The sequence below is a fragment of the Halichoeres trimaculatus genome, unplaced genomic scaffold, assembly GCF_033239565.1.
Source record: "Halichoeres trimaculatus isolate MK-OKI-2021-1 unplaced genomic scaffold, fHalTri1.1 fHalTri1_scaffold_1, whole genome shotgun sequence".
Classification (NCBI taxonomy): Eukaryota; Metazoa; Chordata; class Actinopteri; order Labriformes; family Labridae; genus Halichoeres; species Halichoeres trimaculatus.
In genome coordinates this window covers 42,324,800-42,351,725 of record NW_027437179.1, presented here as the reverse complement: position 1 = coordinate 42,351,725, position 26,926 = coordinate 42,324,800, and the positions used below count along the sequence as shown (strand labels likewise).

The 26,926-nt window shown below is 42.2% G+C and overlaps 1 protein-coding gene across 1 annotated transcript in view; it reads left to right on the top strand.

Annotated features, from left to right (window-relative positions):
• Positions 1-2,412: 2,412 nt before the first annotated feature.
• rspo4 (R-spondin 4) overlaps positions 2,413-26,926 on the top strand; it is a 56,335-nt gene continuing 31,821 nt past the window's right edge. The window contains exons 1-2 of the mRNA XM_074669104.1: positions 2,413-2,485; positions 26,605-26,793. Coding sequence (XP_074525205.1) covers positions 2,413-2,485; positions 26,605-26,793 — 262 coding nt within the window. The remainder of the gene's footprint in view (positions 2,486-26,604; positions 26,794-26,926) is intronic.

The window sequence follows — 26,926 nt, the reverse complement described above, 5'->3', positions numbered from 1 at the left end:
TTATTTTTTATTTATTTATTTATTTATTTATTTATTTATTTATTTACTTATTTATTTCCACATGTATTTATTTATTCGATAACTTATTTATTTATAACTCATTTATTTAAATTTTTGGATATTTTTGTCTGAATTTTTTTATTGAATTTTAAAGGGTTTTTTAATTTAAATTTCAGTTAATTTTGAAATGATGCAAATTTTTAAGATTTGAAAGTCAAGTGAAAATGTTTCAAAATGTTTGGGCTTTTAATTCTTTATGGAATTTCTGCAATTTTTTGTTTAAAATTTTTCAAATAATTTTTTTTTTCTTCTTTTTTTCTAATTTTATAAAAAAAAAAAAAATGAAGACATCACATTTACAATTTTATAAATCCAAAATACTTCTTAATTGGATTTTTTTTTTTAATCTAGATTGTGTTGTTTTGAGTTTTATACATTCCATGGTCTTAATTGTGAAGATAAAGAAGATTTTGTGGCTCCTGAATGACTTTAATCCAGGTGAGCTGAGGAAAAATGGCTCCTATGAAATTAATGGTTGCAGACCCTTGACTTGATAAAACAAAAAAGTATTTGCTTTTTAGAATAAGTAGAACAAAAATAAAATAAAATGAAAATAGAACTTAATAAATAAAGACAAATGTATAGTTTTCCCTGTTTGGCTGTTTACTGCTCCATATTTATATGTATATGGAGGGATTTTTTTTTATTAGCCCTAAAAGTTTTACTTTATGTTTTCAGTTTTATCAATTATTAAAAAAAAAAAAACTATAAATAAAAAGATATTTTCATGAATAAGAAGCAAACATTTGTCAGCTCACCATGCTGACTGACCTGAGTTTACCTCTGTGTGCAGACAGATGCTGTGGTCCATGTGAAGGTTTTATCACCTCTGCGTGCCGCTCATATCTCCACGAGCTGAACAAGCTGCTGGAACTTTCCCTGAATCTTCAGACTGAACAAAATAAAACTTCAGGTAAAGAGAAACATTAGAGCACAAATCTGCCCGGGAGCCTGCCCGTTTCATGTTTATTTCCCTGTCTGAACGACCTCTGTGCTGACGGAGAAACTGATAAAATGTAAAAGTAAAACATGTGTGAACATCTTTCCCTGACGTTCATACGTGTGAAGGTGAAGCTTTCAGGGATACGATGTGCAGACAAACTCAGGGTCCCACTGAACGACCTTTGACCCCCACAGCCGCAGCATCTGTTGCACATTTAGCCCCGTGGTCGTGGCCTTGTGGAGCCCCTGCTCCTCCTCCTCCTCTGGTCTCCTCTCTGTTTTCCTGGAGAAGCTCCTCTGCATCAGCTGTCATCTGTTAACTCTCAGTGTTGTTCTCCTGTTTCCTCTGCTCAGATCAGGAGATGTTATCTGGCTCTGAAAGCATCAGAGGAGCCTCCTCTTTTCCTGCTGCCGCTGTCACCAGAGAAACTTATCTCCGTCTGAGAAACAGAGCGAGTGAGGAAGTGAGGATGAAGAGGGATAGAGAGGAAACTCAGCTGCAGTTTGTCAGATTAAACGTCCCTTCAGATTATCTCGATCTTCACATTATACATGAAAACACAGGCTCTGTACTCAGGACACTGGTCTTTAGTCTGCTGTCTGGATTCTGTTTGTAGTCTGAGGAGTTTCAGCCAATCAGGCGTGAGCAAACAGTACGGAGAGCAGCAGCAGGAGGGTCTGCTACCTTGGTGAGCTGAGCCGTTTAGCCTGAGCTCACCTGGATAAAAGTCATTCCAAAACCACAAAATAAAAACATTTATCTTCACAATAAAGATTATGAGGTGGATAAACTTTCATACAAAGATAAAATTTTATGGAAAATTTTCCAAACAGGATTTTTTTTTTTTGTTTTAATTAATGAAATTGTACATGTGATGTCTATGTTTATTATATTTAATCAATTTACAAAAATTTCAAATAAAAAGTAAAATGTAATGTATTTGCAAAAATTTGCAATAGCATCCAAAAAATATGAAGTTCAATACTTTGCAAAAATTTCAAACATATTTCTAAATACAACAAATATTTGCTTGAATATTAAAAAAAAAAAAAAATTAAAAAATGTAAAAAATATTTTAAATAATGTTTAATTTTTAAAAATGTGCATAAGATATTTCCAAAAATACATATTTAAAAAATTTGCAAAATTTTCCAAAGAACATGGGATTATATACCATACCGAAAAATGTGCTTTGATTTTAAAAAAAGGTCATTTCAAACATTTGCAAATATTTCAAAAAGTTTAAAAATTGGAGAATTAGGGAAAAATTATTGAATCCCAAAAAAAAGTGCAAAAGATTGAATTCTCAATAAGAAACACTTGAAAAAATATCAAATTAATTGAAAGAATATTTGAAATCAAAACACATTTTTTTCTGTTGTTTGCTTATGTCTTTCCACATGTCAAGCATGTGTATTAACCTGACACATTGTCGGTCAAATGAATCCATCCACACAGAAGAGCCATCAGAGTTCTTGCTGGGTGAGTGTTTCTTTTCTTTATCTTTTGAAAATATTATTTGAATAATTTTTAATATTTCAAGAATTTTTAATATATTATTATTATTATTATTATTATTATTATTATTATTATTATTATTATTATTATTATTATTATTTAGTTCTATTTTTATTATTACCTTTTTTTTTCATGTCCCCTTCTTTTTTTTTTTTTAAACAAAATTAGGTTTCATATTTTGACATCACACACTTGGGTCAAAAATGATCCATTTATCCAAGTATGGTTCTTGATTGATTGAATCCATACTGTAACAAAAATAACTCCCTCAGAAAATGACTTTAGGAGCCTTTCGGGGAAAAAAATCAAAGGTTTAATATTTTTTACATGTTGATAATTTTGCCACTTGTGGACGGTTTAAAGAGAGCAGAAGTGTGAAATTGCTTTGACCGATCAGAAAGAACAGAAGGTGCTGTAAAAAGTATCTGTCCATCTGTTTTACCATGACTGCTGGTTTGTCTGCCTCGTTTTAGAGAAATATCAGTCAACACGCAGGATGTTTGAGCCTCAGAGGCTTTAGTTGAACCTACAGGAGGATGATCAGTGCTCAGATCAGGAGACAGGAAAACATGAACCCTCTGTGGTAAAGCCCAACACCGTGAAACGACCAAGTGTCTGTCTGCTCTTTGAGGACGTCTCAGCAGTAAACTCAGAGAGACTTCGCAGAGGAAAGACTCAGGGTTAGCACGGGAGCAGCAGAGGCTGGAGTACCTCAAAGTTTACCTTTTCTAAGAAGAGAAAGTGCTGCTAACAAACTCTGAGTGACCTCTCCTTCAGCTCCTTCCTGTCCCTGGTTTCATCATCCTCCTGCTGTGAGGAGAACCAACCAGTGTGAGGAGTTTGACTGCTCGTTCACACGGAGAGGACACAAACTCACTCTCTGCTTCTTCGCTGAAGTTTGGTTCACTGCTCCCTCAGGATTAAAAACCTGAACTTTCAAAATAAAAGCACAGACAGTCAATAATCGAAGCTGAAAGCTGCTGAAACTCCAGCACAGAGAGGGTAAACCTCAGGACTGAAGCAGCCACCAGCGGAGTGTGTGTAGAGCTGTGTGTGTGTGTTCAGCTGAGTGTGTGAGCAGAGATGAGTGTGTGTGCACAGCTGAGTGTGTGCTAACAACGTGTTTAGTGTCGGTCTGTCAGCAGCTGGATTTAACCGTCAGTCAGTGCAGGAGCAGACGCTCGGCGGGTTGATAACCTGCTTCAGGGGGAGTCTGCAGCTCGGCGCTGACTCAGATCAGTCAGTGAGCGTCTGAGCGGCGAGCTGGACGTGGCACGGCTCAGAGAAAGGTCTGAACAGGCTCTCTGTCCTCTGTTGTTCGTCTTTCCCTCCATGTGCTCCTCCGCTCTCAGACTGCAGGAAGTGCGTGCAGTGGAGCGTTCCCCTCTCTGGGATTCAAACCGTGTTTTCTCTGTGTGAGCGTGCGGACTCTTTTACGGTCCTTCACCTAATTGTTTTTTGGACTCTAATCCCTGAACCCTGCATACCTCAGTGAGTTGTTTATACGCTTTCTGAGTTCCCTCCTCTATAAAACATATTTTTCCTATTATCCAATGACATTCCTGCTTTTTTTCCTCATGACGGGGGGATGCACGCCGTGCCTACCGAGGAGCAAGAGCGTGTACATGATGTTCAGTCATCTTGATCTGATTTCTCAGCGACAGAGGGAACGGTTCACTCACAGAGAGATAACTCTGCAAACAGGAAGTCAAAACAGTCATTCAGAGACCTTTACCTGCTTCTAGATCCTTCCCTCTGACTCAAAGCACTCTGGGAAATAAAAGATTTATTGTCCTTTAATAAGAAATGCAGTGCAGCGTTTGTCTGTTAGCGCAAAAACCTGGAAGATACATGGAAATGTGTGTTTTTATTTACATGCATTGATATAAATTTAAAGTTTCTCTTCTAGATATCTGCCTGATCCTAATCCAGACTATAAAATGAGATTATCAGCACCAGTATGGGTTATTTCTAAATGATACTTCTCGGCTTTCCGATTGAGTCTGATTTGTGTAACATCCAGCTTTCTATGTGAGATAGAGCACAAGCTAAAGGCTAAAACACACGTTTAAGGCTTGGAAACAAACTTAAGGCTAAACCACACACTAAAGGCTAATTGAAGAGCTGAAAGCTACACCACTAGCTAAAGGCTGAAACACAAGCTAAAGGTTAAAACAAGAGCAAATGACTAAAACCCAAATTAAAGCTAAACCACCGGCTCAATGCTAAAACAAAAACCACAGGCTAAAACATGGGTGAGAGGCTAAAACACTAGCCAAAATTTAAAACACTAGCTGAAGACTTGACCAGCTAGTAAAGGCTGAACCATTGGCTTAGGGCTTGAATATGAGCTAAAGGTAAAACAATGGCTAAAGACTAAAACACATTTGAAGGCTAAACCAAGAGCTAAAGGCTTAAACATAAGTCAAAGACTAAAACATTATCCAAAGACTAAAACACCAGCTAAAGGCTAAACATTAGCTAAAGGCTAAAACACTAGCAAAAAACTTAAACCCAATCTAAAGGCTAAAACATAATAAAAAGGCTAAGACCTTAGTTAAGGGCTGAAATACTAGCTAAATGCTAAACCATTAACTAAAGGCTAAAACATGATATAAAGGCTAAAACACAACATAAAGGCTAAAATATTGGCTAAAGGCTTAAACACTAGCTAAAGACTTAAACTTGAGCTAAAGGCTATAAAACAAGATAAAGGCAAAAAACATTAGCTAAAGGCTAAAACACTAGCTAAATACTAAAAAAACAGCTAAAGGCTTAAACATTAGCTAAAGGCTCTATAATAAGCTTATGTCCAAAACATAATATAAAGACTAAAACATTAGCTAAAGGCTATAAAACACGCTAAAGGCTAAAAACATTGGTTAAAGGCTAAAACACCAGCTAAAGGCTAAAAGATAAAATTAAGGCTAAGAAATTAGCTGAAACATGAGCAAAAAGGCTATAATATAAGCTAAAGACTAAAATTTGATTTCAAGGCTACAACATTATCTTAAGGCCAAAACACCAGCTAAAGGCTTCACCATAAGCGAAAGTCTAAAACATGATATAAAAGCTAAAACACTAGCTTAAGGCTACAGCAAAGGCCAAAAGGCTAAAACAGAAGTTGAAGGCTAAACCAAGAGTTAAAGGCTAAAACACAATGAAAAGACTAAAACATGATATAAAGACTTAAATATTAGCTAGAGGCTACAACACTAGCTGTAAACTTAAACATGAGCCTAAGGCCATAAAACGAGCTAAGTGCTAAAAACATTGGTTAAAGGCTGAAACACCAGCTAAAGGTTGAAACATAATACTAAGGCTAAAACACAACATTAAGGCTTAAACTTAGCTTAAGGCTTAAACATTAGCTAAAGGCAAAAATATTAGCTGTAGGGTTAACCATGAGCTAAAGGCTAAAACATTCGCTAAAGGCTAAAATACTTGCTTAAGGCTAATGCACAAACTAAAGGCTAAACCATAACATAAAGCATGAAACATTAGTTAAACCCTTAAACACTCGCTAATGGCTAAACCATAAGCCAAAGCCTAAAACATCATATAAATCTGTATCACTAGATAAGGCAAGGCAATTTTATTTCTATAGCACATTTCAGCAATGCAATTCAAAGTGCTTTACGGACAAAACAAGTTATAGAAAACAATTAAAATTCAATTAAAAATGAGATCAATTAAAAGATACAATAAAACAAACAACGACAAAAAACAAACAAACAAAAGATTAAAACAGATTTTAAAACACATTTTAAAAACAGATTTTAAGATAAGATAAGATAATATAAGATAAAGGCTTAAACATAGTCCAAAGGCTGAAGTACAAGCTAAAGGCTAATACAAGAGCTAAGGTCTAAAACATAATTTAAAACCAAAAACACTACCAAAAGCTAAAACATAGGCTAAAGGCTGAAGTCCAAGCTAGAGGCTAAAACACAAGCTAAAAGCTAGTTAGCTCTGCTTGGTGAGGTTGGAGTTGGTAGATGAGCTCTGGTAGGACAGAACCAGGATTCACTAACGTTACACGTTACAGACACGTCTCAGAGCAGCGGGCTGGGAGGAGAGAGAAATATAGCAGCTGCTAAGCTACGCTACAAACTGACAAAGTTAGCTTGTTGTCAGGTTTCAAAGTGTAGCTCTACCTGTTGATAAATACCTTACCTCGTGGAGCTGGATCTGTCAGGAGTTGAAGCCGACATGCTGTAATGTCAGGATACGATGCACACGTCTTCATCCGATCCCTTTACTTACCGTCCGTGTATCAGTGGCCTTTCTAACCAGCAGGATCTGATCTGGGTTGAGTAATCCTGCTCATGGAGCCACAGCTGATGAGTCTGGTTCTGTTGGAGGGTTCTGCCTGTCAGGAGGAGTTTTCCTCGTTCATGGTGTGTTAGCGTTAGCTCTTTGTTAATAACACACTCTGAGAGGAGTTACTCAATGCTCGGCGCCCTCAGATAACTTCAGTGAAGACGCCACGGCGTTATGAAGAGCTCTATTGTCTGATGGCTCAGAAAATTAAAGAACAATGCATGACCAATCTGCAGAGTTCACGTTGTTGTGTTCGTGAATCTCTGTTCGGAGATGACCTAAGAGAAACGGAGGGGAAACAGCTTAGCGTCAGACGCTTTGGGGGAAATCGGCAGAGATACGACGGATAAATGGACGACTCAGTGGATGATTGGTTCTCTGATTATATTTCAACTGTGTTTTGTGTTTTTGTGGCTGTTGCATTTGTCTTCATTACCCCAGATTCACCAGAGGGTGAAAGTCTCAAAACAGGGAGGGACTGATTGACTCTGAAACCAACCCAAAGCGCTCCCTCTGTTTTCCTCCAGCAGAGACGCCTGTGTTCAGGTTTTAATCTGTCCCTCTCCTCCATAATGAGCACTAATGGAGTCCTCCGCTGACTGTCAGCCTGCTCCTCATTTCTGCAGCCGCAGCTCCTCCTCTGATGGATGGAGCAGAGTAAACTGTGGCCTGTGGTGGAGTTGGAGCCACAGAGACGTTAAGGAGAGAAAGAAGCTCTCTGAGGCCGGCTGCCTCCATCTGGTTGGCTCGATCCGGCTCTGAGGGCTGACAGATCTGAGCATGTCAGAGGAAGATTGAGCAAGTGTTCAATGTGGACTCTCACCAACAGCTGTGCGGGGTCGATGCCCGATCAGGGGCTTCAGAAACACCTGGTTCTCCTAAACCACAGAGGGCAGGAGGTCAGGAAGGTACGCAGAGTTAAAGGGAGGCTGCTCGTCTCCTTTGAATGACTTCACAAGGTTTAACTCAGATTAACTTTTTTGAAAAACAGCATCAGGAGATCCTCATGCCACGTCATGTCACACAATGATGAGATCATCATGTCAAATCATGATGAGATCATCATGTGATGTCACAAGGAGATTGCCAAGTCTGTTACAAGGAGTGTATTAGGTCACAAGAAGGGAAGAGACTGTCGTTTCACGGCAGTATGAGATCCTCATGTCACGGCAAGATGAGATGGTCATAGCGTGATGAGAACCTTATGTCACGTGACAAGGAGACCATCACAAAAACACGTAGGGATGAGATAGTCACATCACAGCACGATGAGATCCTCATGTCACATAATGATGAGAATATTGTGTGGCATCGAGATGAGACCGTCATGTTATGTCACAAGGAGATTTTCAAGTCCATCACAAAGACTCGTTTCTGTCACAAGAAGGGAAGAGATGGTCATGTCACGGCATGATGAGATTCTCATGTCACATCATAAGGAGACATCGCAAAATGTGCAGAGACAAGATTGCCACATCACGGCGTGATGAGAATGTCATGTCACTTTTTGTCCCAACAAGAGATCATCAGAAGAAGAGATTATCATATTACATCATGTTATGATAAAATCCTCATGTCACGGTACAAGGAGATCATCACAGAACATGTAGGGATGAGATCGTCATGTCACTTCATGATGAGATCATCATGTCACGTTATTATGAGAATGTCATGTTACTTTATGTCATATCAAAGTCCGTCACAAGGAGTTTACTATGTTACAAGTAGGGAAGAGATCATCATGTCATTATGGAATGTTCTTATCATGGCGTTATGAGATCCTCATGCCACGGCAAGATGAGATGTTCATAGCATGATGAGACTGTGTTGCACCAGAAGGAGATCCTCATGTCACGCCACAAGGAGACCATCAAAAAACATGCAGGGAGGGGATCATCACATCGCGGTATAATATAACAATAATAAGAATGTCATGTCACTTTGTGTCTCAAAACGTGATCGTCAGAAGAAAAGAAGCGATTATCATGTTACACCATGTCATGATAAAATCCTCATGACACTTCACAAGGAGACCATCACAAAACATGTAGGGATGAGATTAGCACATTATGGCATGATGAGATCTTCATGTCACTTCATGATGAGATCATCATGTCTAAGCATTATGAGAATGTCATGCCACTTCACGTCACATCAAGAGATCATCAGAAGAAGCGATTGTCAGGTCTTGTAAAGTGATGAGATTGTCATGTTATGATGAGATCCTCACGTAGTGTCATAGCACAATGAGATTATCATGTCATGAGATCATAATCTTACTTATGTCACATCAGGAGGAGACCATCTTATAACAAAAAGGGAAGAGATCCTCATGTCGAGTAATGATGAGGTTGTTGTGTCACATTATAATGAGATCCTCATGCCATGTCACAAGGAAATCATCATGTCACACAATGATGATCTCATCATGCTACATCACAAGAGTGTCAGGTTGGTTACAAGGAGTGTACTACGTCACAAGAAGGGGTGAGTTAATCAAGTCATGATGGAATCTTCATACCATGGCATTATGAGATACTCATGTCAAGATGAGATGGTCATAGAATGACGAGATTGTTTCTCAGAAGGAGATCCTCATGTCACTTCACAAGGAGACCATCACAAAACACGTAGGGACGAGATCGTCATGTCACTGCATTATGAAGATGTCATGTCGCGTCATGTCACATCAAGAGATCATCAGAAGAAGAGATCATGATGTTACATCATGTCATGTAACGTCACGTTACATGAAGACCATCATGAACCATGTAGGGACGCGGTTGGCACATCACTGCATGATGAGATGGTCATGTAGCTTTATGTTGCATCAAGAGATCATCAGAAGAAGAAATTGTCAGGTCACGTCAGGTGATGAGATTGTCATGTTATGATGAGATCATCACATAGTGTCATGGCACAATGAGATTATCATGTTACGGCCTGATGACATTGTTATCTCACTGTAAGTCACATAGGGAGGGGACCATCTTATAACAAAAAAGGAAAGAGATCCTCATGTCGAGTAATGATGAGGTTGTGGTGTCACATTATAATGAGATCCTCATGCCATGTCACAAGGAAATCGTCATGTCACACAATGATGAGCTCATTATGCTACATCACAAGAGTGTTAAGTTGGATACAAAGAGTCTACTAAGTCACAAGAAGGGGAGAGATCAGCATGTCATGATGAAATCTTCATGTCATGGTGTTATGAGATCCTCATGCCACGGCAAGATGAGATGTTCATAGCATGATGAGATTGTGTCGCACCAGAAGGAGATCCTCATGTCACATCACAAGGAGACCGTCACGAAACATGTAGGGACGAGATCATCACATCACTTCATGATGAGATCATCATGTCACTGCATTATGAGAATCTTACGTAACATTATGTCTCAACAAGAAACCATCAGAAGAAGAGAAGAATGTCATGTTATGATGAGATCGTCCTGTCATTTTTTGTCATGTCAGGAGGAGATCATCAAGTAACAACAAGGGAAAAGATTGTCAGGTCATTTCGCCATGTCACGGCATGATGAGATTGTCATGCCTCAAGGAGATTGTTACAAGGAGGGAAGAGATCGTCACATCGTGTCCCGTCATGTCATGAGAGGAGATCTTCCTGAGGTTGTAACGAGACTTGGGCAAAGTTTGGAGCAGGAGATCATTACATCACATGAAGGGCGAGGCCATCTGTCTTTTGGGGTTTACCCGTTAACATCTTCCCCTTCAGGCTCCTCCTCTTCCTCTCTGACAGGAGGTTCAGAGAGGTGCTCAGAGGCTCTGCAGAAATGCATCCATTAGCTGCTGCAGGGATCAAAATCCTGACCTTTCGTTTACGGCTCCCTCTGAACATGGGACCACCCTCACAGCCTGAGTCCGGCTCCTCTCTCAGAGACATGAGGTCCTCATTGAAGAGTAATACTTCAGGCATGTGAGCCTGCTGAGCTTCATCAGAAGAGCTTCCTGTTCACTTCAGCTTCTGACTAACACGTATCTGTGATCTGAGGATGACGGTTTGAAACCTTTAAGAGTTCATAAAAACATCACCCAGGAATCTGAGCAGGAATCTGACAGAGGAACGTCTGCGGTTCCTCCCAGAGCTCAGAGGAGGAGGAGACGGTCCTGATGGAGAGTTTAGGCTTCAGTCATTAAACCTCAGCTTTGATCCGTTAACGAGGCCTCAGTGAGTCAGACACTAAATCTGCTCAAAGAGCCGCTAAACTGAGACGTGACATTCAAGAGAGACAACACGCCAGAGAGGACAACACGCCACTGAAACCATGAGTCAACGTCAGACCACAACAGAGCCCAGAGAAACCACCACTGAGTGAGCTCCAAGCTTCAAACATGACACACTGAGACAGGCTCTAGTGGACACTCAGGGTACTGCAGTTTGCTTTAACACGGAGCTCTGTGGGGACTGTATCAATTATGGGGTGAGACTCCAGTGGACATTGAGGGAACTGCAGCTTCTTCTTTTTTTTTTTCTTTTCTAACAAGTAGTTCTATGTTATTTAACTATTGAATGTTTGATTTTAACCATTTTGATTTTTAATTGTCAATTAAATTAAAAATAAATATTTGTAAAAAATAAATATTTATGAAGTAAATAATAACAATAACAATAATAATAAAAATAAAAATAATAATAATTAGAAGAAGAAGAATATTAATCAATGGTAAATAAAAAAGTATTAATTATTAAAATAATAGTAAAGTATAGTCTTATTCATATTATAAAAATTAAACACAAAATAATAATAATAAAAATAATAATTATAATAATAAAGATAATTAGAAGAAGAAAAAAAGAATATAAATATATTGTATATAAAAATAATGTAGTAATTATTTTATAATAATTAGGTATAGTTTTTTAATACTATTAAAATTAAACATAAAATAATAATAATAATAATAATAATAATAATAATAATAATAATAATAATAATAACAATAATAATAATTATTATTATTATTATTATTATTATTATTATTATTATTATTATTATTATTACAATAATAATAATAATAAGGCTCTAACTGACACTCAGGGAATGGCTGTCTTACTACACCAAAATGTTTTTTTCTCTGATTTTGAAGCCTTTTACATAATAACAACAAAAGTACCATGACTGTCTTTGTATTTTTTTTTAGCTTTGTATCTTTTTGATGCCAACTTTTATTTAATAATCTTTTTATTTTTAGCGTGGTAGCAGCTAAAACATGAATTCATTCCCCACAGAAATCCTACATTGTCAGTTTTATTGTTTGCAGGTTTGGAAGCGGTAAATATTCCAGCTATGCGGGGTATATTTTGGTTTCCAGGCCAGAATCCTGAACCTTGGAGCGAGTCAGCTGTACATTTTTCTCCTCTGTGCAACATGTTTTATCTTTATGTAGGCGTCACGGTGTGGATTGAGGCTCACAGCGAACCAAAGAGGCTCATTTTCTTTCTGTCAGCTCACATTCTTTATCTGTAACCACACATCAGAGTCAGATTAGAGTATATAAATGCAGACTTTGTCTGTGCCTTACTCTAAGCCCTGGTGGGCACAGCCAACATGTTCTCCAGCTGTTGTTCTTCTCTCAGGGTGGTCACATCGAGCTGACTTTTAGCAGGATTGTCTCTTTGAAACAGCATTCAGGCCGAGCTGCAGCGGGATAATAAAAAGAAGAGGCTGAACAACAATAGATAGAGCCGCAGGGAGGAGGGATGAGGGAGGGATGAGGGAGGGATGGAGGGAGGAGGGGGCTGGAGATCAGGCGGGAAATATGGAACCACTTAGGCCCCACCAAGGGTTAAAGATGGCTGTGGGATAAGTGGAGCTCGTTTATCGCAAATTCGACAGTGGTAGTTAAATGGTGAGCTTTCCCCGTGAGCTGCCAGTGTGGACACACGGCTCTGCTGCCCTCATCTCTGGCTCCTCTTCTTCTTCTCTGCTCCACGGGGCCGCCGCCTCCTCACCTCCTCGTCTCCTCGTCTGGGCTCTAAATCTGCAGCCTGACACCGGACAGACACCAGGAGGATTTTCTCCTCCGTCTCACCTTTGCTCTCTCCTACGTTTGGCCTTCACCTCCATCATCTCTAAAGCCCCCCCCCCCCTGCGTGTGCGTCGTCTTCGTCCCTCTCTGTGGATCTTAAAAAACCTCTGACCTGCTCCTCCTGGAGTCCCCGCTGATGTCCTCAGCCCGGCGCTGAAGCGGGCGCTCGCCAGCAGCCCAGATGCATCTGCGAGTCTTTGCCTTTGTGATGTCCTTGCTTTGTGAGGTGATCAGGATGGGCGCCGGTGTGGTGCAGAAGCAAAGCGGTGAGTACGGCAAGCGGCGAGGACTCTTTCAGAATCTGCCCCCTGTATCTTCACTGATACACTCTTTAAAGACAAAGATTAAAACTAAACATGAAAATCTGCAGAATGTGATTTACAGAGACAGTTTCAGGGCGATGTGTCTGTTGATGTTTACTTTTCTCTTAACTTTTGCATCGACTCTTTGCCGAGATGTGAGATGTTTTTGCAGAAGATTCTCTTTCGTAAAGAAAAATGCAAAGCTGCACCATTATTTCCTGAAAAGCAACCTTTCAACTGGAGAAAACTCTGCGCTTTGAATAATTTGCTAATTTAATCAGCAATAAAATCAGGGAGGCTTTACAATGTCATTTTTTCAGCCTTTTAAAAACTTTTTTTTACTCTTTGAGTTTTTCTCCTGTATGATGCCCCCTTTTTTGCATGCATATCTGTGTTTATAATCCTTATTGCCATTTTATGAATAATTTACTTCTCTCTGGAGAAAAACATGTTCCCAATAGAGTTGAATGGGATCACATTGTGCAGCAGAAAGACTTTTTAAAAGTTGATTATATTAGACGATTTGACATGTTTACCATGTTTACGAAACAAACATGGTCAAAGAGCATCAGCCAAAATGATTTTATGCATATTTCATAGTTTTATCAGATTTATCAAGAGGCTGGATTACTTTGCTCTTAGTCTAAGAAGTCTAGATTACAGGTTCTGCAGGACCTGGTTCAGAGCCAGTGCCACCATCATCATCATCAGCCACAGGAGCTGATGAAGGCCCCGCTGTGGCAAATGAACTGCATTTAAAACTGGTTATTTAGTCAAAGAAGATTAAAAACACATTTAAAAACAGAAATAACATGTCAGGAAAGAGTTACCTTGAAATCTTTTAAAAATATTTTTAGCCTTAAATTGTTTTTTTGATCGATTGGTTTTGTGTGGGTTTTGTTGTTGCTTAGCACTTCCTGTTTTGGTCAGTAGGGGGAGCTTGTTGCGTTCTATTTACATCAGAACTGAAAAGTGGGGAGTGGGAATGACGTGATCTTCGCTTTAAAAGTGTTCCAGTTGCCAAGTCAGGAAATCTTGCAATAACAGCGATAGTTTTAAATACAAACATTAAAGAACACGAGGTATACAGCTGAGTTATTGTGACAAACGTGTTTTGAAGACAAAAAGGTATGGTTACCTTGACATGTTTCGACGTAACTCTGCCGTCTTCTTCAGAAGCTGTCATCCAGACAGCTGTCTTTGTATCAGCTGTTTCCGGTAGTAGCCGGCGGGACAGATTGATCACGTGATCTGTCCCACCAGCTACGCCCCCGTTGCCTGACGGCCTCTGGAGGAGTGTGTCCCAGGTGTGTGAGAGCTGGAAGGCTCCTTCATCCCTGTTGATGGTGTCCTTTCCCCGTTTCCTGATCTCTGTTGACTCTTTTATCCATCTTTTGTATTTGTTGCTTTCTGATTCGATTATTGTTGATTTGTCCCAGTCCGTTATGTGGTTTTCACGTTTGCAGTGGTCTGATATTGCTGATTTTAAGTTTTCCTGATTTGCCAGAGCCAATACAACGAGCAATAAAGAAACATAATATTGGAACAATCGTCAAACCTCACACAAAACTCAGACAGTTACTCGTACACCCCAAGGACAGAATACACCCGGACAATAAATGCAATGTCATATACAATATACCATGCAAAACATGCAATAAATCATACATCAGGGAGACGGAAGGAGGAGTGCGAAAAACAAACAGCAACACGTCTCACCCGGGCAGAAAAGGAAAAGGCAAATCAGGAAAACTTAAAATCAGGAATATCAGACCACTGCAAACATGAAAACCACACAATGGACAGGGACAAATCAACAATAATCGGAGAGTCAACTTTGCCGTGTGCTTTGGATGGTTGTCCTGCTGGAAGGTCCAGCCACGTCTCATCTTCATCATCCTGGTGGATGGCAGCAGATTCAGATCAAGAATTTCCCCATACATGGCTCCATTCATTGCTCCGTCAGTTATATGAAGTTTGCCAACACCATGAGATGAGAAACAACCCCATGCCATGATGCTTCACCTCCAAACTTCACTGTTGGTGTAGTGTTTTTTGGCTGATGTGCAGAGCCATTTCTCCTCCAAACATGGTCTGTAGTATGACAGCCCAAAAGTTCAGTTTTGGTCTCATCTGACCAGACAACATTCTCCCAGTATTCTACAGGCTTGTCAAGATGCTGTTTAGCAAACTTTAAACCAGCTTCAACATGCCTTTTCTTGAGGAATGGAGTCTTGTGGGCTGAACGTCCATAGAGGCCATGGCGGTGGAGTGCATTGCTTAATGTTTTCTCTGTAACAATTGTACCTGCTGCCTCCAAGTCTTTCTGGAGCACTTTCAGGGTGGTCCTTGGCTGGTTGAGTCCTCTTCTGACTATCTTTCTGACTCCCTGGTCAGAAATCTTCAAGGAGCTCCTGTGCGTGGCCTGTTGATGGTAAGGTGGCCGTTGAACGTTGTGATTTCTTTCCATGTGTGGATTATTTGAGTTAATACCAATGTCTGGGAGAAATTTTTTTTGAATTGCAGCTTTGGAAATAAATGTGATGAGAAAAAAGTTGCTGTGTTCAATACTTATGTTCCCCATGCCAGTTCATGCCTGCTCCGTGCAGTTCCCTAAGTGACCAGTGGGGGTAAAGTTTTCATCAAATGTTGGAAAAAGGAGCTGAATCATTCTGATCTCTGACTTTTCCTCCAACATTTGAAAACAGAACAGATAAAATGATCCGTGTTGTGCTGAATATCTCAGCGTCAGTTTCAAACCTCAGCTCTGAGCGTTAATGTTTCTGGTTCCTTCCAGTGAGGAGGACTTTAAACGAGGATGAAGACGTTCCATCATTTACCCAAACATCAATAATGAAGCCCAGCTGCAGACACTGAGACAGAGATGTTTCTCATGTCATAACAGAGTTTCCTCCCACCGTGCCAGACTCTGAATCCTCGTGTCGCTCCTCATTAGGCTCCGCTCCGGCAGACGCTCTGCAGCGAGCAGAGGTTCTCCTCAAATCCACGTCCGACTCAAACGAGTCCTCGTCAAGTCTCAGGCAGGTGACCCTCGCTCCCACCGCTGCCGTCTGGCATTTCCTCAGGAATTCAGGACTAATGGAGCGTCATCCGGTCTCAATTACAGCGTCAGCTCAGCTCCTGACGCTCGCACACGCTCAGTGAGAGGAGAGGTGTCAGAGGATGATTGGAGGGTCTGTGTGGAGCCATCAGGAGCCGCTGACTCTCCTGACAGCTGCTGTTAAAGCTGCAGATTTAACAAAACCAGGATGAAAAAACCTGAAACACACAGGCTCAGATTCTGCTGAGAAACTAAAGTTAATGCCTCTGAGAAAAAAAACGAACTGTGCTGTCAAAACTGGAATTTTACCAAGAGTTGGTCTGATTTTTGTCTCATTAGGCCACAATATGAGCCACAAGCAGCTAAGGAGATATTTGTCATCAAATTTGCGACTCAAGGCTGACTCAGGTCAAGTCTCTATGACTTGAGTCCAATTGTCTGGTGTACACCACAAAAACTGATTTTTAAAAAAAAATTGTTTTCATCCTGTCTTGTTTCAAGTTGGTGAAAAAACAAAAATGAGGTCTGAATTGCTGTAACAAGTAATAAAAAGTCTGCCAATGAGGAAAGAAAAATGTGCCTAACAGGTTTCTTAAGTCTAGCATAAGGTCTTTACACAAGAAACCTTTTTCTTACCCCATCGGGAGATTGTGTAACGTCTTACCAGTTTTTGTCTTTAAATGACTTGAAACGAGACATTTTCTGGATTAATACGGTGATCGTGGCTTATATTAAAGATCCCATATTCTGCAAAAATCACTTTATTAAGTCTTTAAGTGAAATTTGTGTGTCTTTGTCTTTCCTCCCAGCCTACAAAATGTGATATTTAATGACCAAACCTGTTCTTAGTAGAGCTTGTTAATATAAAATCCTGACCTAAAACCAGCTGTTTGGATTTTGGGGATTTGCTGACGTCAGCAATTCCCTTTTTTGACCAATCAGGAGCAAGTCTGACCTGATTGGTCCACCGGAGCAGATACCCCCAAACCCCCTCTGAGAATGCCAAAGTTGAAGAGCCATCACTGCTCTGTTTTTGTCTGTAAACAGCCACATAGTTCCATGCTCAAGCTTCCCATCTCAGAAGAAGACAGACTAAGTGTCTAGAGTTCATTTATCAGGAAATGTTCCAGCTACACTCAGTAAAACTGTGCATGTGTGTGCTAGTCACTTCCCGGCCGACTGCTTTTCCAACTTTGGACAGTCCAACAGAGGGCTAGCCAATAGACTGGTCCTGAATCCAGGCGCATTACCAACCATCCTCCAACAAACCTGGGACCCTGGAAATGTGAGTATTTTAAATGCTGTGTGCTGTGGAGCAGATGGAAGAGCTTTTCCTCAGTGTCCCCCCTGTCTCTGTGTTAGCTTCAGGATGCTAACTTTAGCTGCAGTTAGCCTGTTGTTTTACCCTGTAATGTTACGGTAAACGAGCTTCTCTGTTTTCTAAACATTGTGCACTCGGAGCTCGTGGCGCCGCTCTCAGTGACGTGGAAGAGCGGGGCGGTATCAGCGGTGAATCATTTACATATGAAGGCCACGCCCACTAAATCAGAGCGTTCTGAACAGAGGGGCTATGAGAGCCTGGAAACAATGCTGCTGTGCTTGATTTATTGGCTTTTTGGACCAAAACATGTTACTAACATTTCATGAAGACATCAGTGATTTTTAATCAAGATAATCCACAAACTGTGTCTTAGACTTAAGTATTTGTTGTGTACTTAGTGTTAAGAGTGTAAAACTTCTTTAGAGCCCAGAAAGTGTGTTAATGCAAAAGCTGTTTGCTCAGATCTTGCACAAATTTCACATGAGGCAATGCAGAAATGCATCCTGGGAATTTCAAAGCGTAAGATGCAGAGGTGGTAAATGAAAGTTTTGAACCCATAGCGTGATGAGGATGTGGTTGAGGTGTGTATCTGCTCACAGGTCAGAAAACCCTCCCAGCTCTCTGAAGGTCAGACTCTGCTGGCGAGCTCCACAGGTTGACCCGCTGTCACAATCCATCTCCTCACGGCGTACCCGCCCCCCCACCGCCTCACAGACCCACTTTGTACTTTCCACACACGCAGCGTTGGCCTGACGTGGTTTAAGGCAGGAACCTGCAGAAGTCTGGGGGTTGAAGCCGTTAGCACGTCCATTAGCGTGATTTATGTTTCTGTAAGGATACTGTAGGTAATTGTGAGCACCTGTGTCTGCAGAGTTCAGAGGGAGGAGGGAGGGACGGATCAGAATATGAGATTTAATCTGTCTCTGGTGGGGTTTGCAGAGGGAGACATCACTCTCTGAGCAAATTAAAACCAGGAGCGTCAAACTTTCAGCCTCGTGATGCAGTTTTTCAGAAGCAGAGTTGATCCTGTGTGGTGTTAAAGTCAGTGAGCGTCGTCGTTTTTCAGTTTTTAAATCTCAGACCTTCAGCTTTGACTCCGCCGTGGAGAGAATGAGGTTAATACTTGCACGCATTTACCTCACACACCTCCGAGCTCTGGGTGGAGCCTCCACGCTGCAGCGAGCAAACACAAACAGACGTGTTTACAGGCAGAGGCAGCGTAATCAGGCGCAGGTGATGCTGCTGCTCGCCGCGCCACGTTCTGGACTTTGCAAACATAATGTTTGGTGAGTCTAGAAATAATTGTGTGTTTTGGTTCGGAGGCAGATCAAACGGAGGTCTCTGAGTGTTTCACGCTCCGCAGACGGCCTCGGGACATGAGGTCCACATGAGGTCTGACTGAGGGCTGAGGTTTGGTCTGTTTGTGTCACAGCTTAAAGGAATTAACCTCAACTTCAGCGTCATTTTGAAACTCTCAGTCCTGTTAGCTCCTCACTTTCAGACTGAGAGTTCAACCATCAAACATACCTGGAAACAGCTCACTTTAAAACCTCTGTAACTGACTCCCCGTCACCTCCGTCTGCGTGTTTCCTCCTCAGGGCTCGGCCGGCTGTGCTGTTAAATGAGTCTCGTGCAGAAAAGTGAACGTGCAGATTAACAACCTGTGCTCCCCCTCGTCTGTAATCTGAGTGAGAAGGAGAGTCTGGAGCAGCAGAGGAGTCCCCTGAGTGTGTGTGTGTGTGTGTGTGGAGAAACAGGTGTTTGCACCGTCAGCTGTTAGCCAGGAAGCTGTGACCTCTGACCCCTCCTCTCAGAAGTTTCCAGATCATCATGTTTGATCCGTTACAGTGAAACTGAAAACCAACGTAGCATACGACAAACGTAGCCCACCACAATCAGTGCATACGACAGTAGTAGTGAGCACTTCATTTTTCAGAAAACATACAACTTCTTTCTTCTCCATAAGTTATTAAAGGTAAAAACACGGTTTCATGTCAGGTTTAACAGAGATTATCAGCTGATGCTCTTGTGAAGTTCTTTCCAGAAAAGTAAATAATGTCAGAAGGTACAAAGGGCTGTGGAAACATTTGACTGTGGTATATTTTGACAGTGGAACATAGGGCTATAGGAGCACTTTAACTGGAGAACATAAGGCTGTGGAGACAGAGGGTTTTGGGAACATTTGATAGAGGGGACATTTGGCTGTGGGGACATTTGACAGAAGAACTAGGGGCTGTGGGAGCATAAGGCTGTGGGAACATTGGAGCTAGGAAACATAGGGTTGTGGGATCATCTGACTGTGGGGTCATTTAACAATGGAACAAAGGGCTATTGGAACATTTGACCTGAGGAACATAGAAATGTGGAAACGTTTGACCAGGGGAACAAAGGGTTGTGGGAAGACTTGACAGGGTGACATGGGGCTGTAAGCAAATTTGACAAGGGTATCATAGGGCTTGGAAACAATTGACCTGGGGGTCATTTGACAGGGGAACAAAGAGCTGTGGGAACATATGACCTTGGGAACATAGGGCTGTGGAAACATTTGACTATGGAAACATAAAGCTGTGGGAACATTTGACCCGGGGAACAAAGGGCTGTGGTATAATTTGAGTGTGGGATCATTTGACAGGGGAATGTAGAGGTGGGAACATATTACCCAGGGAACATAGGGCTGTGGGAACATCTGACAGGGTGACATAGGGCTGTGGGAACATCTGACAGGGTGACATAGGGCTGTGGGAACATCTGACAGGGTGACATAGGGCTGTGGGAACATCTGACAGGGTGACATAGGGCTGTGGGGACATTTGACCTTGGGAACATAGGCCTTTGGGAACAACTGAAGTGAGGAACATAGGCCTTTGGGAACATTTGGCCTTTGGGAACATGGAGCTGTGGGAACATTTGGCCTTTGGGAACATGGAGCTGTGGGAACATTTGGCCTGAGGAACATAGGCCTTTGGGAACATTTGGCCTGGGGAACATGGAGCTGTGGGAACATTTGACCTGAGGAACATAGGGCTGTGTTTATAATTGGCTGTGGGATCATTTGACAGGGAACATTTGGCTGTGGGAACATTTAAATGTCGGATCATTGAAAGGAGAACAAAGGCCTGTGGGAACATTTGACCTGGGTACAAGGTGCTGTGGGAAAATTGGGCAGGAAGAAAAAGGTCTGTGGGAACTTTTGACCTTGGAATCAAATGACCGTGGGAACATTTGATGGAAATAACAAAAGGCTGTGGGACATTTAACTGTGGAAAAATAATACTGTCAGATCATTTGGCAGGGAGAACATAAGGCTGTAGGCACATTTGACCTTGGGAACATAAGTCTGTGGAATCATTTGACATAGGGAACATAGGGCTGTGGGAACATTTGACCTTGGGAACATAGGGCTGTGTGGAAGCTGAAGAGTTTCTCTTAGTGAGACTTTCTGAACCTTCCCAGGTGTTAGGATTTACTCGTTGGTCTAAAACTTTGCTCTTAATGAACGTTTAGCGTCTTTTAGCCGCTCTCCTCTCACAGTCTGAGAGAATAAAACCAGCGTGTGTCTGATCGCTCTTTCTTTCCCGTGTCCAGCTTCCTCTCAGCTCCTCTCAGTCCGTCTAACCCTCATGTGAGTTCAGCTCCAGCGTGGACTCTCTCAGCATGTTTCCCTCAAACCCCGCTGGAGCTGGTTCCACCTGGTGCTCGTTAAAACCTGGTGCGATCCCATGCAGGGTCAGAGGTCGGCGTTTTACGCTACCTAAACCTGCCGCGCCTCCAGAAGTCTCTTAAGCCCGCAGATCGATCGCACATGTGCAGAGCGTTCTCAAAGCGAAGCTGTGAGCGACCTTCAGAGGAAATCTGCTGCGCTGTGATCCTCGTTTAGTCCTCATCCTGTCTCACTTATCTCTGAGCCCGCCCCAGCAGGGGGGTGGAGGCAGTCTGTGACATGTGCAGGGTCAAAGGTCAGTGTTTAGTGCTTCCTTTAGACCAACTAGAAATCAATTTGATTTCTCACAGACTCTTTTACATAACTCTCAGCCTCAGTCTCAGTGAAGCAGAGGAAGAAGCTTTTTCCTCATCGTGACGCAGAAACTGAAGTTTCAGAAACTTCACCGTAAAGGCGTCCAGCTCCTCCAGACTGAACCACAGTTTTACGACTAACAGGCCGTTACAGCTCAGAGTGGTGCCGTCAAAACTCTGGACGTAGTTAAAGGGGAGACGTGAGGGTGTAATAATCCACTGGAAGCTCAGAGCCCAGCAGCAGCCTGTGATAAAGATTTTTCTCTTCAGAGGAGAAAATATTTTCTCTTCTCTTCTTTTGGACAATTTTTACTCAAGATTTGTTCAGATTAACCCCTCGTGATGCTTTGATGCCACCCCATGGCCCCCCTTTGCTGAGGCTTGTTTTCAACCAGAAGCTGTTGGAGACTGTGAAGAGGAGGAATAGAGCAGCTGTGGTGATGCTGCGTGGAGGAACAGTGGAGAGAGCGCGATGAAACCAAAACAGAGAAGCAGAAAAAAGAAGCTTTTTCTCTTTGTGTTTCAGTGGCTGAATGTTTAAAAACTTAAACATGAACATGTTCAGCTTTCCTGAACTCAACCACAGTTTCATAAACTGATTTTTATAAAAGGAGTCTAAAAAACTAATGCCAATGCTGCTTCCTCTGCTGAATCTCCACTTGCTGGTTCGCTGCAGCAGCTCCTGCAGCTGCCGCTTCTCTCACTGTTTCTTTTGCTGCTCCTGCTGCTCCTGCTGCTCCTGCTGCTCCTGCTGCTCCTGCTTTTCTTGCTGCTGCTTCTCTTGCTGTTCCTGTTTCTCTCGCTGCTTGTCCTGCTGCTGCTATTGCTTCTCCTTCAGCTGCTTCTCCTGCTTCTGCTTCTCTTGCTGCTTCTCCTGCTGCAGCTCATGCTTTTCTTGCTGCTTCTCTTGCTGCTTCTCCTGCTGCTGCTCATGATTTTCCTGCTGCTTCTCTTGCTGCTTATCCTGCTTTTCTTGCTGCTTCTCCTGCTGTTGTTCCTGTTACTTCTGCTCCTGCTTCTCTTGCTGGTGTTCCTGCTGCCGCTCATGCTTTTCTTGCTGCATCTCTTGCTGCTGCTCCTCCCCCTTTGCCACTTCTCCTGCTGCTGCTTCTCATGCTGCTTCTGCTGCTGCTTCTCTTGCTGCATCTCTTGCTGCTGCTTCTCTCTCTGCTGCTGCTGCTTCTCTCGCTGCTTGTCCTGCTGCCGCTCATGCTTTTCTTGCTGCATCTCTTGCTGCTGCTATTGCTTCTCCTTCAGCTGCCTCTCCTGCTGCTGCTTCTCTTTCTGCTTCTCCTGCTGCTGCTCATGCTTTCTTGCTGCTTCTCTTGCTGCTGTTCCTGTTTCTCTTGCTGCTTCTCCTGCTGCCGCTTATGCTTTTCTTGCTGCTTCTCTTGCTGCTTATCCTGTTTTTTTTTTTGCTGCTTCTCCTGCTGCCGCTCATGCTTTTCTTGTTGTTTGTCTTGCCACTGCTGCTTTTCTTGCTGCTTATCCTGCTGCTGCTTCTCTTGCTGCTGTTCCTGCTGCGGCTCATGCTTTTCTTGCTGCATCTCTTGCTGCTGCTACTTCTCCTTCTGCCACTTCTCCTGCTGCTGCTTCTCTTGCTGCTGTTCCTGCTGCGGCTCATGCTTCTCTTGCTGCTTCTCTTGCTGCTGTTCCTGCTGCGGCTCATGCTTCTCTTGCTGCATCTCTTGCTTTTCTTTCTGCTTCTGCTGCTGCTGCTTCTCTTGCTGCATCTCTTGCTGTTGCTTCTCTTTCTGCTTCTGCTGCTGTTGCTTCTCTTTCTGCTCCTGCTTTTCTTGCTGTTTCCTTTGCTGTTTCTCTTACCGCTCTTACTGCTTCTCCTGCTGCTGCTCCTGCTGCAGTTTCTGGATGTCAGACTGGTGATTCCTCTCTGTGATGGATGGTCAGCAGCTCCAGGAGGAAAGCCGTGCTCCTTGTATCACCTCTCCTTCACCTCTTCAGATCTCAGACTCTCACCTCCTCCTGACAAACGACGCTCACACCTGGAGGATCAGGAGGCGCAGCTGTTGGACTGAGGCTCTGCTGCACCTGTTTACGTTTAGCTCAGACCATCTTACCTGATGGATCCCTTCAGAGGTGACGTTCATTTGATCAGTCAGAGAGCTGCAGTCCACATCTTTCAAAGCTTGAGTCAGTGAAGAGAAAGAGTCAGCATCTGCATCGTTTTTCGTTTATTTAGAGAAAAGCAGGAGCAGGTTTTTCTCATCCTCTCGGGACGTGAAGAGCTAATATCTGCAGTTTTCTTCCTGTCGTTAACAACTCGTTTATGTGAGATTAAGTTGACCTTTGACCTCTCCGTCCCTGATAAGCCACAGGTTGTATTTCCAGCTGAAACACACACACACACCTGCAGACACAGGGAGCAGAGGCGGGCGCGCAGCCACAGGTATTTTGTCAGGATCAGAGCTGATTGTTCAGACTCACGCACACTCACCGCCTGCTCTTCATCTCTGCAGCCTCAGCTCCTGTCTCTCCTGATCTCCTCTTATCCGTCAGATCAGGAGCGTTCCTCCTCTTTCTCTTTGGATCCTCAGGCTGCAGACGGCGCTGCTCGCTGGTTAAATATAATGATTCTTCATCAGGATTAGACGTGAGGCTGTCAGCCAGACGAGCAGGACGTGTGAAATGTTTCAGAGCCGTCCTGATGCTCGCTCTGTGAAACGTTTACTCCTCTTAATACTTCAGACACGCACAGAAACACGAGTTCATGCTGAGACAGAGAGGCTCAGACATATCACGTCTTCTTCCGTCAGCTGCTCGTAAATGCTTTCCTTAAAGGGATAATTCACTGTTTCTGAGTATGGTTGTAGGATTTAAAAGCTTTAAGCAGTTGTTATTCCTTTTTTTCTTCTTCTTTTCTGTTTTTTTTTAAGTAGTTATTTCTTTTTATTTTCTTTTTTCATGTTTTTTTAAGTAGTTATTTCTTTTTTTCTTTTTTCTTTTTTAGTAGTAGTTATTTTGTTTTTTTTTCTTTTTTCCATGATTTTTTTAAGTAGTTTTTTCTTTTTTTCTTTTTTAGTAGTAGTTATTTTGTTTTTTTTTCTTTTTTCATGTTTTTTTAAGTAGTTATTTCTTTTTTGTTGTTGTTTTTTAGTAGTAGTTATTTTGTTTTATTTTCTTTTTTTCATGTTTTTTTAAGTAGTTTTTTCTTTTTTTCTTTTTTTCTTTTTTAGTAGTAGTTATTTTGTTTTATTTTCTTTTTTTATGTTTTTTCGTAGTAGTTGTTTCTTTTTATGTTCTTTTTTTCTGTTTTTTTTCAGTAGTAGTTTTTTCTTTTTTCTACTTTTTTCTGTTTTTTAGTTGTAGTTGTTGTTTCTTCTTTTTTTTCTTTTTCTTTTTTTTTTTTTTTAGTAGTAGTTGTTATAACCACAAATGTCAGCTTTTGGTAGATCTTCTCTGAAGTAGAGTTGGGCTGATCATCTGGTGTGTTGGTGAATGCTTGGAGCAGAAGTGGAGCAACAGATGCTCATTTAGTTAAAGACAGTCACAGATTCAGCAGATTGAGCAGAACAAGCTCAACACAGTAGATCACTACTGTTTACACAGTAACAGTGTCGGCAGCGTTTCAGAAAAAATCTACTCTTCAGGACATTCCGGTTGGCTAAACGCTGTTTCCATGTAAATGCGAGGTCGAATGCAACAAAACTTTTGCCTTTCACTCTAAAATTGTTGTCATGTTAACGGCCCCTATGATCCAGCCGAGTGCCAGGTTATTCACTGACAGTATGTAAATCACGCCCTCCAACCCCCCTTCCCTGAAACCCTCCCCTTCTCGCCAAAAGAGTGACAGAAAGTTGAAACTGAAAAAAGACAGTAAGAGGAAAAAAAAGGTGTGATCAAAAAAGTTAAAGATCATTGAAATTATAATTAATCAGGCTTAATCATCATTAAGCATTAATCAAACAGAGACATCAAAGGTGTGCTGCAGAAACACACCAATCTCCGCAGAGCAGCTCATACCAAACAGGAAATCAGACACAAAAACGATCGGAGTATCTGGTCATTTCAGAATAAAGCTCAAACACAAAACTACATCACTAAGACATGGTCAGAAGTCATCAGCAGCTTAGATCCTGTGGAAATCTGAGGTTTTAGATGGGGAAAAGTTAACGTTGGAGTTGGAAAAACTTCATAATCTCACATGACACAACACGTTCGTTCTATAAAGACACCAACAGAGAGGAGAAGGCATGAACTGAAGGAGCTGAAGTTTAGGGAGGAGCATGGGTGAGATTCCTGCAGGAGCATGTGGTTCTCCTGGGACCTTGTGATCCCAGGTTTCTAGCTGCTGTGGGCGCTGTGAGGAGCAGAAACATCAGACTCTAAGTTTTCTGCAAACATCAGACGATCAGTGAAATCTGTGGCTCCATTTACAACAACTGGAGACATTTAGCTCATGCAAACCCCAGTCTGAAACCACTGAGCCATCCCTTAAAGGTCAGGAACCCTTCAGCAGTTTGCAGCAGTTTGCAGCAGTTTGCAGCAGTTTGCAGCAGTTTAGAGCAGTTTTCAGTCTGAGTTAATAAAAATCAACAGCAGAGATATCCATGATTTCCAAACCACTCAGATTTCCTGAACATGAAGTCTGTAAAAGCTGCCACAGCTGTCCCTGATGCTCAGTTATCTGAGGCTGGATCACGCCGCAGCTTTCGTTGTGTCTACATGTGTCCGTCCTCTGCCCGCAGGAGCTTTAACCTCAGCGGGAGACTTTTCATGGAGTCCACAAATCTCTGAGGATCATGAGGATTAGTGGCGTCGACTTTCTTTCCCCTCCTGGTTTCACTTTGCGTCTCTCTTCTCACATGTGGCAAACTTACAGACTCAAAACAAGCAGTGGGTGTTTTTGGCCTCGCTTTAGAGGAGCTGTCGTCCATCATTTTGTATGAAAACACCTGAAAGCTTCTCCCTTCACACTCAGAAAAGCTGTTTTTAACCTCTCTCTGGTGATTTCTGGAGTCTGATTGCTCTCCGTTGTCTCCCACAGCTCACAGAGAGACGTCGGACGACTGTCGCAGCTGCGCGGAGTGTTCACGTGACAACGGCTGCGTGCGTTGCCCCGAGCGACTCTTCCTGTTCCTGCAGAGGGATGGGATGTCTCACCACGGCACCTGCCTCCACGCCTGCCCCTCGGGACACTTCGGACAGAGAGGGAAGGACGTCAACCGCTGCCTGAGTACGTCCCTCTGCTGCGGCGCAGATCGCTGGCGTTAAACAAATGAGTCATTTTCTCTGAGGCCCAAACAAAAGTAGGAAACGAGCTCAGCTGCCAAAAGAAAATGTAAGACGTTCCCCAACAACAGACGAGC